General features: G+C 54.0%; 1 protein-coding gene across 5 annotated transcripts in view; it reads left to right on the forward strand.

Moving 5' to 3' along the window:
- Positions 1-18705, forward strand: part of Jade2 (jade family PHD finger 2) — a 46137-nt gene that overhangs the window by 5268 nt on the left and 22164 nt on the right. For all 5 annotated transcript variants that reach the window (XM_005376157.2, XM_005376156.2, XM_005376155.2 and 2 more), the window contains exons 2-4: positions 5687-5744; positions 8162-8256; positions 17660-17817. In XM_005376157.2, coding sequence (XP_005376214.1) covers positions 5687-5744; positions 8162-8256; positions 17660-17817 — 311 coding nt within the window. The remainder of the gene's footprint in view (positions 1-5686; positions 5745-8161; positions 8257-17659; positions 17818-18705) is intronic.

Genomic DNA, 18705 nt, shown 5'->3' on the forward strand with positions numbered 1-18705 from the left:
TTTTTTTTTTTTTTTTTTTTTTGCACTAACCTTTTAAGGGTGAGACATCAGACAGCCTTGGTTTGAAGCCTGGCTGTTCAGTTAACCACCTGTGATACAGCTCTAGACCTCAATTTCCTCACCTGCCAATGGGATTAATGATAGTCCCTGCCTCACGGTGGGTGTAGTAAGTGACATACTATAATTATAATATATTGCATGGAATATGCCCAGGGCTAGGCGCATAGCGCAGTGGTATAGCCCTTGCCTAACATGTGCAGGGCCCTAGGTTCCATCACCAGCACTGCAAAGAAAGAGGATGGGGGAGAAAGGGATTAATCCAAAAGCAAAGCATGTAGGAGGCGCTTGATTCGTATTAACTGTGTCTTACTATTATTATTAATGATCTGGAGAGACACCACCCCCCAGTGCAGTTTGACCTTTGATCTTTCACCTTTAGACTAGGCCAGAGAGCCAGCTCCTTTCTCTGAAGAAGAGATCAGAAGCCAGGTGCCAGCGGGCAGTCACATATGGGAGTGAGCTGGCCAAGCCTTGGCCTTTGGAGGGAAGAGTAGAGAAGTCCTCAAAGATAAAGTAGACAGAGCCGCTTGCATTCCCTCAGGGTCCCTGTGGTGTGTCCCGGGAACTGGTGTGGAGGGAAGGCCTGGGCGTGTTCTGGGAGAGCCGGGATACTTGGAATTTCAGGTGGGCTCTGATGGCTCCCCTAGGCTTGGAGGAGCAAGTCTGCGAAGCAGAGTTGTGAAATCCGGGCAGCAGCCCTCCCTCTACCCTGTGTGCACAAAATCATTTTTGTAAGTGCAATTACTGTCCCTGAGAAGGCATTAAAGTTAATGAGAGATAGGAAAGAGTGGGGCTCTGACCCCCGTTTCCAGCGGTTTAAAAGTGCACAGCTCTTGTTTTCTGAGCGTCTGGCCTTCCCGACACAAGGAGGCTCTGAGGACAGGTTTTCCAGCCGAAATATCATTAAATTGTATTAGCATCTTATTACACACACGCCTTAGCGGTCTGCCTCAGACAGGGAGAGTTTTTGTTTCTCTTTGAAAGATTGTGTCTGGAATGGTAAATTGCCTGCTTGAAAGCCCCTTTCCCCCCCTTTTTTGGAGGACGAAATCCTGCTGTGTGTGGTGGTGGGCAGGCCAGGTCTGGTGGCCCCTGGAGAGGAGAGGCTGGAGGCCAGGTTGGGGTGTTTAACTGCCCAGGGGACTGTGGCAGTAGCAGGCCTGAAAGGCCCACTGTTCCCTGGGTCAGCTGGAAGGGCGCTAATGGAGGCTCGGGGTGTTTAAGTTTATTTGCAGAGAGGTCTTTAAAGGGGGCTGGCATTGGGCAGTGGCGTTCCGAGGCGACACCCAAAGCCCCCACTAAGACCGGTGGCCACACTACCAAGAAAACATCTGCCACCAAATTGCTGCCCTATTACTGAGTTGACATTGATCGCTAGCCAGGAGCCCCACCAAATAAAGCCTCATGGAAAATGTGTGAGGTCAAGACAGGGAAGGCGGGCTGCGAAAACAGAACCAAGTCTTGGGCTGCTCCTGGGAATGCAGGCCAGCCAGCTGGGCTGCGTGGGCCCAGCACTCCCTGTCATCCTGGGTGCGGGGGCTGCCGGGCCTGCCGCAGAGACGTGGAAAGCCGTGCTCCTTAATGCTTCCAAGAAGAATATTCAACAAATAGCCCACAAACTTCTGGGATGGGTGTTCTGCAGACCTTGAGTAGCATGGTGGTTAATTCTTTACATAGGTTGATGGGCCAAGACTGACCTAGGCAACACTTAAACCTAAACCGGAAGGATGAAAAGCCCAACGTGCGTAGACCAAGTAGAAGAATGTTATAGGTATAGACCAGGTAGAGGAATGTTACAGGCCCAGGACTCGAACTGTGGAGTCTTCGGCTTGTTTGAGGAAATAAAAAGAGGCCGGCGTGGCTGAAAATGGTAAGGAAGGGGCTTGTGGTCACCACGAACTTGTCGAAGTGGGCAGGGGCCAGATGGCATAGGGTCTTGTGGTCAAGATCTTTTTTTGTTTGTTTGTGTTTTGGTACCGGGAATCAAACTCGGGACCTTGCGCTTTGGTCAGGATCTTACGAGAGTGGTCCTCAATCAGGAGGCAGCCTTTTACAGATGTTCAGTAGGGGCGGAGTGGGATGTGATTATGCATTTTAGAGATTACGCTGGGCTGGGAATGCAGCTCAGTGGTAGAGCACTTTGCCTAGCACACAAGAGACTGTGTTCCGTCTCCAGCAGCACCACCAAAAATAAAAAGACTGGCTGCTGCGTGGAGCCTGGTTTGTGGGGACGCCGTAGAGGAAGCTAAGAACAAGCAGACTAGGCAAGCGATGAGATGGGCTTCTGCTGGTGTGACCAGAGACATGGAAGGAAGTGGGTGTGGAGGGAGAGACCGCCACGCCTCTCCGGAGTTGGCTGTGGGTGCAGAGCGGGCACACGGCTGCTACTCCGGGAGAGCACTGAGCACCCCGCAGGCTGGAGTGGGGCTTCTCCCTGTGTCTTCAGGCTGGAGAGGTACAAATGGCAGGAAGAGCAGACACGGTCTTCCCTAGAGTCTCCTTTATAGAGAGGACTTCAGGACTACTTTCTGTCCCCACGCAGTGAGTTCCTTGGGACATTGACGTTACCTCCCAGAGCAGATCCTGCCTTGGGAGGGTTGGAGAGGCCGAGGTGAAGCGTCGGCACCTCCTCGCCCACCTGCCTTTGCAGCCTTGGCCTTCTTTTGGTAAAGGGGTCCCCTCTGTCGGGGTGGGGTGGGAGGGTGACTTGCGGGGCTTTTCACGAGGGTGACAGCAGGTGTTGTTCACTGGCCTTTGCAGTGGACGTGGTTCAAAGGAAAGAAGCTTTACTCACAACACGGTGGCTTCCCTCTGAAGCCTCGTTATTACTCCAATTAAGCCACTGCCAGATCTGCTCCCCTCATAACCCCCTCCAAGGGGGTAGCCCTAACCCAGCGGGGAGATCCCCAGGCACTGTGGGAGACAGATTAGGCGGTTGACCGGTGGTCGGCCTAGGCAGGGTGCAGGTCTGGGCACTGTGAGAAGGGCGTGTGTAGTGAACGGGTCCATTCCAGGGCTCTCCCTTACTGTACAGTGTCACTGCCCTTTCCGCCCCGGCGCTCCCCCGTGCCCAGTGGCTGTCCCCTGAGGCCTGAGGCTGCCGTGGTGTTCATAGCTAGCACCTGTGTGGAGCGCCAGCCCCTGTGCTCAGGGCCGTGTGCTGCTCGCGTTCAGACTCACTAGCTGATTCTGGCCCGTGAATGTGTTTAGTTTGGCCCTCTCAAAGTGTTTGAAAAACTCTGACTCAGTTGCCAGTATTTTTAAATTCAGGAGGTTGATACAAAAATCCACATCCAGCTTACCTCCTGGGAGGTAGGTCTTTGCCAAAGACCTTGGCCTGGTGAGTAATAAGGCTAGGATTTGAACCCAGCCCCCCTGGTGGCTCAGCTCCTGCGGCACTCCCCTGAAGCCAGGGCCTTGTGCATGCTGAGCGTGTCCCTTTCCACCGAGCTACATCCCCCCCCATAGATTCTGCATTTCATTCTGTGGGGACCCTAGCTTGGATGTGCAATCTTTTTGGAAAGAGAAACGTAATTCCCATTCAGGATTGCAGACGAGGAAGGCTGGGTGCATGGATAGTACCCTTCCCTGCCTGCTGCTCCACCAGTGACGGGGCTGGGCAGGGCTCGGTCAGAGTCAGCCTTTCTTACACTTGATGCGGAGACCTGGGAGGCCAAGGAGCACAGCTGTGGTCGCTGGGCTGCTTGCTGTGTGCTGCACAAGAGGTGAAGAGTGAGGTCTCTCTCCTGAGCTACATGCAAGCAAGTTACTTAACCTCCGAGCTCCAGTTTCCTCATCTGTAAAGGGGAAGCAGCCTTCACATCCACCTGCCACCAAGAGATGTTCTGTGGCTTCCGCAAGGTCCCAGTGTGGCAGAGCACCCCCACTTCTGCGGCAAGAGTGCTTAGCAGTCGAAGCTGCTGTTGCTCCTTCTCTTGGGCATCTGTGCTGCCAGCATCACCAGGTGTCCCTCAGCCCCTCCCCCTTCTGGGGACACTGTCTGACCTTTGGGTCTCAGCAGCAAGTAATTCCAGTGAACCTCCTGCCATTCTGTTGGCCCACTGGAATGGAGAGGTGCTCGTAGCTGAGGTCAGGTGCAAGGCATGAGGGTCCTCCTGGTCCCTGCCTTACTGAGCAGATGCCCCCTGGTCTCTGCAGGGCTGCAGTAAGATAGGGACACCCAGGGCTCAGCAGGAACTGACAAAGGGTAAGGGCGGCAGGCGGCAGTGGGTATTATGTGGCAGGTGGGACCTCAGCAAGGGTGAGGAGCCTGGGTGGCCGGCAGATGGCTGGGCTTCAAGGTTTTCTTCCTGGACGTAAAGACTCCTCGCTGAACTTGGCTGTAGGCAGTGAGGCCATTCCATAACTCCTAAGAGCACGTTAGGGAATGTTCTAGACTCTGAGCTCCAGCTCCATCCTCACATTAGAACTTGGCCACAGAGCACTGGTGAGACTGCACAGCTTATCAAGCTGCCCTCCCAGGGGATGAGAACGGGCTCTGCCACGTGGGACTCTGCAGGACTAGAAGAAGCAGTGGATGGGGAAGATTTCCAGCAGAGCAGGGTGCAGAGGTGCACACGTGTAACCGCAGCTCCTCGGAAGCCTGAGGCCAAGAGGATCACAAGTTCAATGCTAGCCTGGGCAACTCAGTGATTTCAGGAGATCCTGTCTCAAAATGAAAAGCAAAGAAGGCTGGAGTATAGATAGCTCGGCTCAGTGGTAGAGCGCTCGCCGAGCTTGTGTAAGCCTCTGGGTTCCTTCCCTAGTGCTGTACACATACAAAAAGGTTTCCGATAGGCTGGAGCTAATGGTTTGTTCAAAGACAGCTCAGCTTGGGCTCGGGGATTAGACTTCAGCCTCAAAGTTCACACCTCATTTCAGTTACAAGCAAGACAAGGCACCAAGCCTCCTCTGAATAGAGCTAGTAGCTCACAATTCACTGGGTTATTTAGGACACGAGAGTGCGGGTAAAGGGTGGATTCTGTGTGAGGTCCCGTGTGTGTGTGTGTGTGTGTGTGTGTGTGTGTGTGAGAGAGAGAGAGAGAGATTTTTCAGTTGATAAAGTTACTTTTTGCTTTCATCTGGGGAAAGACAATGAGGGGAAGACACTGGTGCCCCAGCCTGGGGCCAGTCTCCCTGTGTCTAGTATGTCTCAGGTACCCACCCCCACCCCTGCTGGCCACCACTTTGCACTGTGTCCTCCACTGTGTCCGCTGGCTTCTCCCTTATGTCAGGGACAGTACTGGAAGAAGCAGTCTTGTTCCTCCTCTGCCCTCCTCCCCTGCTGTGTGTGGGGGACACACAGGAGGTGCCTGACGTGGGAATGGGTTTTCTGTTGGAACCAGGTTTCCGTGAGTGTCCTCTTTGGCCATACTTCTCATCTGAGGGCTCTGGGCTCTGGAGATGGAGACGTGGCCTCTACTGCAAAGCACAAGGCCATGTGGGTGGGTGGGGAGAGTGCAGGGCCAGCAGAGGACAAGGCGAGTTCAGGATGGCCTTTCTTTTATTCTCCTTCCTCTGCAGGGGCATGGGTGTGCGCCGGTAGATGATGGCGTAGTTTACTGAGAGATTGAGGATTTCCCAAGCTGTCCACGAGTATAACAGACCTGTCTGCCTTTTGTTGTAGATGGAAGAGAAGAGGCGAAAATACTCCATCAGCAGCGACAACTCCGACACCAGTGACAGTAAGGCCTTCCCATCTGGGGCTCCTATAGGGGAAGCGTTTGAGGCCTGGGTAGGAAGAGGCTACCCTATGGTCTCAGCTCAGCTGAGGGGTATGGTGATAAAAACGTAAATTAAATCAGGCCCTCTGCTCCTCAGCTAGTCCCTGCACCCTGCCCGTGGCCTGCAGGGCCTTTCTGCCCCTTTCACTTTACTTCTCTTTACCCTGTAGGTCTTTTGTTTATTTGTTTGTTTTTGCTTTTTTGTCTTTTTGAGACAGGGTCTCACTATACAGTTCAGGTTGGCCTTGAGCTCCCTTTGTAGCCCAGGCTGCTTCCAAACTTGCAACGATCCTTCTGTCTCAGCCTCCCGAGTGCTGAGATTACAGGCATGCGCCACCACACCCGGCACCCTCTAGGTCTTGCCTCACTCATTTTACTGTGGTTAGAATAGCCCAGCTGCCCCCAGGGCCTTTGCATGTAGCACTTTTGGCTGGCAGAAGAAAAAGGTCCCTTTCTGGCCTTCCTGCTGAGCCAGGGCCCTTTTAGGAAGTTGCTATATAACATCTAAAGCCTGTCGGCTCTTGATGGTAGTTACCTGATAAATATATTTCTCTAGCCAATGGGAAACAGCTTGATAAGAGAGTTCAAGTCTTCTCGCTGCTGTATTTTGCTGTATTTCCAGCTGCAGTCTGGCATAGAGTAGGTGCTGGGTGAATGTTGCCTGGAGAAATTAATGAGGAAGCCCACATTTCGTGAGCTCTTGACAGCAGACTCGCAGAAGTAGACCTGTGTGTGGAGTGGATATGGCAGGTGGCTGCCTGGGTGGGAGGAACCGAGGTGTGTTGTCAAGGAGGAAATGAGGCTTCGAGAGGACCCTCTGGAAGTTGGGAGCAGAGCAGGTTGGGAGGTGGGTGCAAGGTGAGAGCTGCCCTCCAGCATAAGGCCCACCTCAGAGAAGGCGGCCCAAGAAGCGAGGCCTGCGGGTGCCCGTTGGAGTGCGTGGTTCCATCCACTGTGGGTAGCAGATACACTGCCAGGAGGCCGCCACCTAAGGAAGCAGCTTTGCTGCCAGGGGGGCCGGGCCTGGAGCCCTGTACTTAGTTCACACACGGTAAGCCAGTGGGGGATTAGTGGGATCTGTGAATCCCCTCCTGGTTTGCAGAGCTGCCCAGCCCACAAAAGCCTAGCTGCGCTAGGATGGCCGGGAGGTTCCAGCCCCTTCCCTTCATGTGGGTTTCATTCACTGTCCTTCGGGTCTGCCTGTGGCGTCCGGCCTGGCCAGCCTGTAGCCGGAGATCACAGCATCTACCTTCTGTGGCTACAACAGCTGCTTGCGGCCCGGTCCAGTAGAACCAAGAACCACAGCCTCGTTTCTGACTTCAGTGCCCGAGAAGGAGCCCTTCGAGAGGGCCCAATGCATGCACGAACGGGCATCTGGGCAGCTGAGCCCTGGAGCTTCATCGGGCCTGGGCCAGGCAGTGGCTGGCTCCCTCCCAACAAGCGCCCCCCACTGTGCCTTCTGTGACTGCTGCTCCCGTTCGCCCACAGCGTTGGGTCTGCCTGTGACCCTTCTTGCTGTTCCGTTGATTCATGGGACCAGAGGGCCTGTAGTCTAGCGAGGGCCTTAGGACCCAGTAGTGACAGCTGATGCTTACTGAGGAATCCTTCTGTGCCAGGGGCCGCTCTAAGACCTCGGGGGCATGATGCCATTCAGTCATCCTGTGGAAGACCGTTCATCTCTGGGCCTCTGTGTTAGCTTCACAGCCCTGTGACCAAGCGCATGCGGTGACTAACTTATCAAAGGGAGACTGCTTAGCTCCCAGTTCGGGAGATTTCAGTCCATGGTCGATTGGCCCCAGTAACGTACGTCCTTCTCCTGAGACCCAACCTCTTAAAGGTTTACAGGGCCTCCCCGTAATGCTGCCCTGGGGACCACGTCTCCAGCGTATGAGCCTTTGGAGGACAAAGCGTCTCAGCCCTGTTTTATAGAAGAGCAACCTGCGGCTCAGAGTTGAGGTCATGTGCCTACGGCAGTGGCCAGCTAGTAAGGGACGGACTCAGCTCTCATGCCTGGCGGTCTCCTCGTCTGCTTCACGCAGCTTCCCGCTGTCCTGCTTTGCCCTGAGGATTGTGTTATACCTAACTTGGGGCTGGCGAGAGGGCACACAACGTTTACTCAGCACCCCTTGACTGAAGGAGGAGGCAGAGTCCCAGAGAGGACCGGGGACTGACTTGTCCGGAGGTCACACAGTAAGGCACCTGCCTTCAATTTCCTGGGCCCTTTCTGGTGGGTGAGCAGAGAGGCTGAGGCCCAGAGCAGGGACAGAGGCCTCTCCTGAACATTCAGGCCCGAGCTTTGCTTATAGTCCCCTACCCTGATGTGGGTAGGTGGCATGGCTGGTCCTCCAGGACCCCTCACGGCCCTTCTCTCTCTGCAGGTCACGCCACTTCTACGCCAGCGTCAAGATGTTCCAAACTGCCCAGCAGCACCAAGGCGGGCTGGCCCCGGCAGAAAGAAAAGAAGCCCTCAGAGGTGGGTAATGACAAGCGACATGCATCTTAGAAGCCTGGGTGGGGGTTCCTGGGGCCAGGAGCGTGGGGCGGCGAGTTCCTGGCACAGGTGCACGGATCGCGGTGAACAGGGAGGCCAGGATGGCTCTGTGGAATGAATGGGTCGGGTTCACCTAACTACCTCCTAGGTCGTCCTCAAGCTGTTCTGCCCCTCTGAGGGGGAGAAATACTGCTTTGGAGCTGGTGTCAGGCTGAAGGGTGGGATCTTCAGAGCCGTCGCATTAGTCATATGCTACTTACAACTGTTTCACATACAGGTGCATTGTAAGCCTTCCTGTGGTCTTGAGATGTTTCCCACACGGAGTGTCAGGTGTGGATGGGCGTCCGGAGCTGTGGAGGAGAGTATTAGGGTAGACAGATTCACATCAGGACCCTGCTTCCTGCAGCCCCTAAAAAGTCACATCCTGGCGCCTTCTTGCTCCGCCTTAGGCCCTTGCTGCCAGTGCCCCTGGTCTGGAGGAGGCCATCGGCACAGGTTGGGCTGCAGGGGCGTGGAGGTGTGGAATTTTAGCACTGCTCTGCGACCTATGAGAATGCAGGCGTTGGGCTGGACCCAGCTTTGTATTACTTTAAACTTTTTTAAAGCAGTGGCAAAGTTTATTCCACAAAGTAAAATAAAGAGCGAAGGAGAAACTGGCTCTGCAGAGTGAGCTTGGGCCAAGTAAGGAGAAAAGGAGGGTAAGCAAAAGTAAATGTACCCGCTGCATCAGGCAGTATGGCACGGGCTATTGTGGAAAGTTATGGTATTGAGCTCCGTATGGCTTTTTTTTTTCTTTTTTCTTTTTCTTTTTTTTTTTTTTTTTGAGACAAGGTGTCACTGTGTAATGCAAGCTGACCTGAACTCATGTATCCCAGGTTGGCCTTGAACTCACAGCAGCCCTCCTGCTTCAGCCTTCCAAGTGTTGGGATCACAACCCTGTCCAGCATGCCCGGCCTTTTTCATGGCTTTTTAATCATTAGAAAGCACTTTTTATCGTTAAAACTATCCCTGAATTCTCAGGACCCCTGAGATCTCTTGTAGAAAAGGAAACTTAGGGTCTCAAGGTCATGTCTGTAAGACCTTGCAAACCTTGGGGTGGGGAAGGCTGGAGTTCAGCTGCAGGGCTCTTGGTTTAGGTTGGGGGAAGGTGTTTCTTTCCAGGCACTCCCTGCCCTTTCTGGTCCCTCACCACGGAAGCAATCCTGGTACTAGTATTTAGCTAGCCCCTGGGGGGCTTCCGGAGACTTTGCATTTGAAAAAAGCCTCCACCTCCAGGAGCGGCCCATCCCTAGGACTTTCCTCCGGGGAGGTGGAGGCCTCCACCAGTCCTTTGAGACCCCATGCCCCATCCCCCACCTGGTACCCTACCGTGGCCCCTTAGGGGAGGGGTGGAGATGAATGGCGAGATCTCTGGGGATGCTGTTAGGGAGGGGAAGCCCATGCTGGGCCGAGGCTCTTATTGCTTCTGCCCACCGCACCCCTGTGGGAGAGGGGGATGGAAGAGCTACGGGCAGCCTGGGGAGCTCAAGGCAGGTGAGGTGACCTCCCAGCCTTGAGACCCACTAGCTTTATTTTTCCCATGGTTTCTGCAGTCAGAGAGTGGCCACCTATCTGTACCTTCCTCGCGCCCCCCAGGCCGGAAGTGTCGCACCCCTTTGGGACATGAGGCACCTGCCCTTTAGACTCCTCGTCTCTGGCTGGTCGGGTTGGAGTGGGGTGGAAACTCCTGGGTTGGCCCACATTTCCCGCACTGCAGGCTGATCCCAAGCCCGGCTCCTCCCCGCCCGCCTTGCCTTCTCCAAGCTCAGGTGAGAGGAGGGGCTGCCTCGGGGGACCCAGCTGCCATCTAAACCGGGATCTGGCTTGGCTGGGAGGAAACAGGTGTCAGCAAAGGCTGAGAAGCAAGAGCGATTTGCATGGGGGAGAAAATTCCCCTGCCTCTTGGGTTTTCCAGCCCAGAGCCCTTGTACCTAAAAATAGAGTCAAACCCTGGTAAGAGGCCCACTGGGGACCAGCTAGGCATGGCCCCAGGTCCCAGGACCCAGGCCAGGAGCTTCTTGCAGGTGGCTGTGGGGTCTGAGTAGGAGGCACCTCCCCCTCTGAGCTCCGGGAGGGCTGAGGCCTCCTCCCAGCCTTGAATGTTGGCCAAGGACAAGATTTGCCTCCCACAGCAGGCTGGAGAGCAGCCTGCGAGGTTTCCCTCATCCCCTAAGTGAGAAGGTTGAGCTGTGGCTGCCATAAATCCTGAGTTATCGTGGGACAGAGACGACGCCGTCAATGAAAGCTTCCAAATTATTTGGCTCATGAGAGGGCGGAGAGGAAAGCAAGGACTTGGCTGCAGACAATGTTTGCACTAAATCTGCTCGCCGGGCTACTCCCTTCTCTTTCTGTGAATGAGCTGGAAGGGGAGGGCCAGGTCTGCCGGGCCTGGGGCCCAAGGGCTCTGGACACCTGGCGAAAGGGGTTCTGGGAGCCCCATGTGTCCAGTGCCTTACGGGGCAGCTGCTGGGCGGGTCTCACATTGTGTTCTCTGTCGGGCACACTTGCGGAGCATTCACGTGGTGCAGAAAACCCCTCCGGTGCCTGTAGCACCATGGAACACAGCGTTGCCTTGGCCTCTTCCTCTCTGAATGGGGACAGGTATGGGGCAGATCTGAGGCCCCGAGGGGCTTTGCATCGAAGCGGCGGTGGGTGTCTCGTGAACCCAGCTGACCTACGATGGCTGGGATTGGGTTTAAGTGAGACAGATAGGGCTGTCCTTTGATGCCATGTCCTGACACCCTTCTCGGTATTCTGCAAGGGTGCAAATCAAGGGGTGCCCTTAACACCGAAGGAGATGCCCAGGACTGATGAAAGCGCTGACCAGAAGTCAGGACCCTGGACAGGGCTGTGGCCTTGAGGCCCACTTCCTTACCCAGTGGACAGCCCCTTCCCTCACCGGGGAGAGGGCCGCGCAGGCCTTAGCGCTGAGCGCTGGGGAGACGGACCCAGGAACCTTGGTGGCTGTGTCAGGATTTTTGGTGGAAGCACACAGTCTGAAGTTTGCCCCAGAGTCCCGTTAGGCAGTGAAAGGAAAAGGGGCATTGAGCCCAGGTCTCAGCCTGAAGCCGTCCAGTTTTGCCTGCTCTTGCTGAACTCCATCCCTTGGCCCTTAAATCCTGACGAAGGGGAAAAGATTGTCCCTGCCTGGGGAGCTGCTTTTATTGTGTAAATTCTTCCACAGCCTGGGGTTTCTGGCCAGGCCTGTCTCACCAAATAAGGCAGCCTTTTGTAGTTCCTAACCCCTGGTGGGACACACCTCTGAGAACTCAGTTGGAGAGGATTCTTTTACAGAGTCATAGCAGACCTCCACCTAACCCCACCCCTGGGTATTCTGACTTAAGTGGTCTGGAAGAGGGCCCATACTGTACTGTTGTTAAATCCCTCCTACTGGGGCGGGGCGGAGAGCTCAGATCTTAGACTTCCCTTCCCATTCACCAAAAAGAGGGGTTCCTGGTGTGTTGTTATCAGAAGCTGTGGTGGGCTTGAGGAGGAGGGATCTCCAGCTGGGCTCAGGGACCCCGGCAAAGGCAGGAGTGGGCCGGGCACCCCCCCTTCTCCCATAGGTGCTTACACAGCCTACCAGGGGCCTGAGGAACACATCTACAAGAGAACTAGGGGCCACCCCTGTGGTTTGTGTTGGAGGCTACGTCTTCCTCCAGCCTGGGCTGGCGAAGAAAGAGGAAGAGCAAGCCAGGCTGTGGGGGTTTCCCCAGACAGGCCATAGCAAGGACAGACACGTGTTTTCAGGAAGTCCTTGTCCCCAGAAGTCAGCCAGTAGGCACAGACTGGGACCCTGGACTGCTGATGCTGAGTAAGATCAGCAAGCACTCAGGAGCACCTAGGAGGCCTGGCTGGGTGCTCGGAGCAGTGCCAGGGGCCAGTGCGTCCCCAGGGAGCTTGTGTCGGCAGGATGCAGGTGCAGCTACACAGGAAAGTGGCTGTTACTGGCGGCGCAGCCAGTTTTTCCAGGAGGCCGAGGCTTTGCCGCTGTGCCTCTCGGCAAGTGATTTGTTTCTTTCCTAGCCTTGAGATTGTCATCTGTTCACACCTTGGAGTTTATGTTCTGTCGATGTGAATGACCTTTCTTGAGACCCATGGGCCAAGCGGGCGGGAGGTCCCGGAGATGAGTGGGGTAGAGATGAGTGGGGTAGGCACTGAGGGTGTCAGGTGAAATTAACACCCTGAAATGGAAGCTAGGGTGGGAGTTGAGATCCAGCTGTCAGCTTCTTTGTAGGCCCTGGTGACCAAGTAGTGGGGCCCTAGAGGGCAGAATGAGGCCTTTGCAAGTTCCACGAGGACCCTTCACTGACGCCTCAGCCTGTTTTCGGGGACAGGGAACTAGGGGAGAGGAGTGAAATAACTTCCGCTGCCAACAAGGGGGTGTCCCCCAGAAGCAGTGTCCAGTAAAACCCCCTTCTGCTCGCCCAGCAAATGGTAGTGTGAGAGGATGAAGCTTCAAAGCTCTACCCTTGCTGTTACAAGTGGCATCCTTCTCCCCTGGGAGAAGGGTGAAGTGGGGTGCAGCCAGGTTATGTTGGGGCTGAAACGTGGGCTACATAAAAAGCATTCCTGGAGGAGCAGAGGTATTGCCCAGATGTTTAAGATAACATCTGTTCAATGGCGTGTGTTGTGGTAACATGTAAAACGCCCACAAACCTGATAAAAAGCGGGAGAATCCCCAGGCAGCCTTTGTGCTTGCCCCTATGGTTTTGAGCCACGCTTGTAGCCCACAGCAGGTCCTCGCCATGTCCAGAGGCGGGCTGCATAGCGGGTGAGGGACCTTTCCTGTGGGCCAAGTGCCTGGTCTCTGAGACGCAACTCTGGGTAGGGGAGCAGGATCTACTTTTTTTGTCAATTAGTCAGAAACATTCCTGCTGCCGCCAGCTGGAAAGGCCTTCTGGCCTCTGGGACTTGTCTTGCAAAAGAAATGCGTGCAATAAATTCTCTTTAAGAGCAGGAAGTGCTATTATCCTCATGAAAATAAGAAAAAGTGAGGTTGAGTATTTTTGTTCTTAAAGCATTTGATTAACTCAGCCTGGCGGTAGTCTGAAGCATGCCTGGGAGAGGGGCGCTATTCCCAGAGCCCTTTTCTGGTGTTTTATACCTAATTTTAACTGTGAAGTTTGCTCTTAGCTGAGGATACTCTTTATCAGGATCCAGGCCGTAAAGATTATTTAAAAAATGAAATATGTGCGGGCTCGCTGTCCTTGTTAAAGAGCACTGTGGACCTGAGACAAGGGATTCGACCTTTCTGCGTCTTTGTCTCCACCTCTGTAACGTGAGGGCAGTATGAGTTTGGTTGAACCACAGAGGTAAATCTTTTAGCACAGTACCGCACATGACTCAGCTCCACTGTTAGCGGGTATTTCTGATGATGAGAGTACCCAGGGAACACTGCGACAGACCCTCAGCCTTCCCTTGGAGTTGCGAGTCTGCCCCCTCCTGGGATGGACAGAGGTCAAGGAAAGGCGCAACCAAAGCCATTTGTCTCAACTGACCAGGGCCAGTTTCTAGTTCCTCCTTTGGGTCAGTCTCCTGCCTCCATGCTGGCTACCTGCTCCCTTTCTGTCTCAGCCTGACAGGAAGTTTCAGGATGTGGCGATACTTCAGGCAGGTCCTGGGCCTCATTCATTCATTCATTTTCATTCATTTATTCCATAAGCATTTCTTCTGGTTTTTTTGTTTTTGTTTTTGTTTTTGTTTTTCTCCGGTACCGGGAACTGAACTCACGACCTTGCGCTTGCCAGGCAGGCGCTTTTGCCGCTGAGCTAAATCCCCAGCCCCTCCATAAACATTTCTTAAACACCTCCTGTATAGCAAGTGCAGTGTTGTTTTTTGTTTGAGGCAGGGTTTTACTATATAATGCAGGCTGATCTTCATCTTACTCTTGCAACCCAGGCTGGCCTCAAACCCAAGGCGTTCCTCCTGCCTCAGCCTCCTGAGAGCTGGGATTACAGGCACACGCCACCACACCCGGCACCAAGTGCAGTGTTGCACGGGGGCACAGTAAAGACAGGAAACAGGATGGGTGCAGTGTCTGTCTCTCTGCAGTTGATTATTAGAGGAGATGGACATTAAACAAAAAATGACACAAATAATTACATTTTGTAATTGTGCTAAGTGCTGGAGCCTTAAATAACCAACTTCCTCTTGGTGCCTCTCGGTCTGAAGGACTCTGACATAGTAATTGAGCCCTGGAGAAAAGGAAGAACCAAGACTTCAGGATGAAATGCTCAAACAGCACTCACAAATCACACCATCCTGTATTAAAACTCTTCGCGGGGTGCCTGCCAGCTGTGTTTGAGCACACTTTGGGGGCTCCCTGTTGTCATTGTTTGTTTTTGGAGCTCACGGGTGCCGGTGACACTTTCTTCCAGAGCCTGTGCTCAGTTCTGGGGAGACAGGTAGACTTGTGCGGGTGGTGTAGGCTTAGGTTTTAGGTAAAGGAACCCTAGGGCAGGGCCGGAGGCTGTGTTCTGAGGTGACAGCCCTACACTTGGACACAGCAGGGTCTTTAGCTCCCTCCAGGGCTGCAGTGGCCCCGTTGGCACTCAGGTTGGTTATTAAATTGGAATTTGAGGTCTTTAAACCTCCTTCATACTGTTTGAGAAGCTACAATGACTGTCTCCCAAGCAGCTGGGCAGAACTTGGTTGCTAGGCAGCCGACCTTCCAGGACAATTTGTCAATCTCTTCGAAGAGAGAAAAGTAGTAAACATTTACATGCTTAAACAAATAGCTTGTTTTCCACCTTGCAACTTTCCTGCCATGGTGAGAATTCTGCTCACCAGTGTCCGTTTGATTATTTAGTTTTCCATAAATCATTCAAACGAGTTTTAGAATAATGAAACGAACCCAAGCTAACCCCTGGCAATTCAAAACAAAAAGTGTTCAGGTTAGAAATGGGCTGCTGTATGTATGGTAGTACCAGTGTACAGAGGCTACTTTGGGAGGGCACCGCGTAGCCAGCTGCCCAGCTGTGGCCTTGGATGGCAACCAAGGAGAAGGAGGCTGATCCACCGGGGGCCAGTTCCCGGTGAGTTCCAGGCCCTGCCCCACTGCTAGGCTCCACCGCGGTGGCCCTGCCAGACCTCAGCAGCTTCCCTTCTGGTGGGAAAGGCAAGACAATAAACTGGGAGACTCCAGACAGGCACTGTGAGAGTTCAGACAAAGCAGAGCCCAGCCTGGTAATGAGGAAGGCTTCCCAGGCAGATAGGAGCTGGACCAACACTTCTAAGGGGGAAGCCGGGCACCCATAAATGGAGCGCCGAAAACCAGGCCCCCTTTGGCAAACAAAAAGAGGGTCTCAGACAGCATCTCCCACCTGAAAAAGGGTAAAAAGTGCTTGGGAGATGGATTGCAAGGGCGTCCTCGGGGCCCAGGAGCAGGTGTGCCCTGCGGTTCTCCCTGCCTGGTTTGGCTTCAGGGTAACTCAAGGGCGGTAGCCAGAGCCCGGGGGGCAGCGGGGCTGAGGGGGCGCTGGATGGCTCCAGGCTTCTTGTAGGGCTGATCTCGGGAGCAAGATGGTGGCCGAGCAGGGTCCTGGCTGAGCCGGTCCCCGTGGCATGAGCGGTAGGGCCCATGCCACACCCCTGAGGAATGTGAAGCTGTCCCGAGTCACTTTGGGCTCTGCCCAGCCTTGGCACATCCTGTCCTTGGGACTCAGGGAGGTAGCACAGGTCCGGACCTCTTGGACTTGACAGAGTACCAGAGGCCTCAGTGGGGAAAGTCTTCCTCCAGCAAAGTGGGCTGCTGCAGGGCACCTCAAAAGTATCTAGTTTGCACTCTTGTATTAGCTATCTTACTGCTTGCTAATAAGATATGCAAATTATCGGGGCTGTGAAATCTTAGCCACATTCCATCTTCTGTTTAATTAGCATTTAATCATAATCTGATTTTAATTTTTTCACACTGGCACCCTAATTAAACGTTAGAGTGTTAGTCTTAACAATTAAATTATATTGGCAAATAGAGTCTTAAAGAAACTTGACCTGCTGGGGTGTAGCTCTGTAGCAGAGCGCTCGCACATACAAGGTCCTGGGATCAGCTCCCTAGCAGTGCAAAAAAAAAAAGGAAAAGAAAGAAACTTGACCCTTTCCAGGTCAGGGCTTTTTCTAGCTGGATGCAGATACTAATTAAATTCTGCAGGATGCACTTGCCGGGCACACTGGTGCACCATTCAGTCTTTCTCCCAGAGGTGCTGGCTCTGGACTGCAGTAGGATACCCGCACCTGGAGCGTGGGCCCTGGCCCGCAGAGGTTAGCACTGACTCACTTCGCCAGAGAGCCTTGCGAAGGGTGAGAGCTGACCTACCCTGAACTGAACAGCGGGCATCCCCTTTCCTGGGAGGCGCAGGCCTGGTGTGTTTCTTAAAGTGATGTCTCTTGTCTCATTGATGTGAGTCCTTTAACTTGTCATTCTCAAGCGGCGATCACCCCAAAGGTTGGTACCTGAGCAGGTCACACAGTATGTAGCGGTGCTGCCATATTTCATGTCAGCATTCTGTTGGGGGCCACAGTTCAACCATAGGGGCAGGAGGCGTTGCCCAGGGCCAGCTGGCTGTGCATTTGGAGCTCATTCAGGGTGAAGTCGGGGGTGGCAGAACTCCAGGAAGAGCGGTTGTGGACGTAGGTTCGTGGAAAGCCTGGAAGCCTCCGTAGCCCCCGGCCCGAGGGTGTTCGGACAGGTTTGCTGAAGCAGGAGGACAGCTTGCTTCCTCCTTCCCATCACAGCTCTGGGTGGTGCCATGTCCCGCCCTGCTGAGGTGGGGAACCTGGTGTCCTTGCCTGTGCAGGACCTTGGAGGTCCCTGCTTATGTGCAGTCACTCTCCAAGCTTCCCTAAGACCCGCCCTTTTCCTTTGCTATTTGTGGGGAGTGCGCGCCTGCTGCTGCTCTATACTGCTACCTGCGCCTGTGGATACAAACCTGTCACGGTGTTAAACATCCAGTACTGATTCCCTCGAGCAGTCACAGAACGGCAGCGTTGCATTCGCAGGTGCCTTTCTACCCTCTGATTATTTTTCTTCCTTTTTTATTTTTGGGCTTGTTTTTTGCTTGTTTTATTCTTTCGCCTTTCTCTATTAGGTGTACTCCCGTCTGTCACTCAAACCCCGTGCTTGCGTAGGTCAGAAGAATACGAGCTCTGCTGGAAGGTTTACGGCGTGCGAGGCGTCTGCGGGTTCAGAGATGCGTTACTTACAGTTCTCCCTGCCCGTGTCCTGTCGCGTGTGGAAGCGAGCAGGCAGGAAGCCCACTTCAGCTGAGGGCATTCACCCCTTCCTCTGGCGGAGGAGCGGGCCGCCCCGAGGCTGTGTAAAGCGGGCCCTTCCCCTCTCGCCCGCCAGGTTTTCCGGACGGACTTGATCACAGCCATGAAGATTCCAGATTCCTACCAGCTCAGCCCGGATGACTATTACATCCTGGCAGATCCGTGGCGACAGGAGTGGGAGAAAGGCGTGCAGGTACCCGCCGGCGCGGAGGCCATCCCAGAGCCCGTGGTGAGGTGAGCCAGGGGCCGCTGGCCGGCTGTCAGGGCAGGGGAGCAGGGGAGGCTGCTTTTTGGCGAGGGGATCGGCCGGTGCTGGGATGCCCCCCTAGCCCGCCTTTAGTCTGTGCTTGCTTCTTTCCACTGATAAATCACTGGTGTGTTTTGGAAATACTGTAAATACTCCCTTTGTGGTGCTGGGCTCAGCTCTAGAGCCAGACTGCCAGAGTCCAAATTGCGGATCATATTCAGCGACTGTGGGCCAGAAATGTAATCTCTGACCTCAGTTTCCTTGGCTGTGAAATGGGAATTATGTATTATTAGCTTTCTCTTGTGGTTGTTTTTTTTTTGCGGGGGGGTGGTGGTTTCCAGTACTGGGAATTGAACTCATGACCTTGCGCTTGCCAGGCAGGCGCTGTGCCACTGAGCTAAATCCCCAGCTCCTTTCTCTTGTGGTGGTGGAGATGATGTAGTAAAATGGTGTATACGCCAGGCATGGTGGTGCACGCTTGTAATACAAGCACTTGCTTGTAATGCAGCACGCGGGAGGCTGAGGCAGGAGGATGGCTGTGAGTTGGAGACCAGCCTGAACTACATAATTCAAGGCTAGCCTAAACTACAGAGTGAGACCCTGTTTCAAAAAGTCAAAAAAAAAAAAAAAATGTACGCAAGACACAGTACAGGACCTGGTACATGCCAAGGGCTCTGTAAAAATTGGCTGTGGATTAGGGTGCTGTCACTGCAGACCGGGTCCCCCAAACAGAGCGGGTTAGAAAAATCACCAGGCTTTTTTTCCAGTACTGGGAATTGAATCCAAGGCCTTGTACATATGAGGTAGGTGCTCTGCCACTAAGCCACATCCCCAGTCCAAATCAGCAGGCTTTTTATCTGCTCCTTATGACAGAA

Source organism: Chinchilla lanigera, unplaced genomic scaffold (genome assembly GCF_000276665.1).
Source record: "Chinchilla lanigera isolate Chin_1 unplaced genomic scaffold, ChiLan1.0 scaffold00007, whole genome shotgun sequence".
Classification (NCBI taxonomy): Eukaryota; Metazoa; Chordata; class Mammalia; order Rodentia; family Chinchillidae; genus Chinchilla; species Chinchilla lanigera.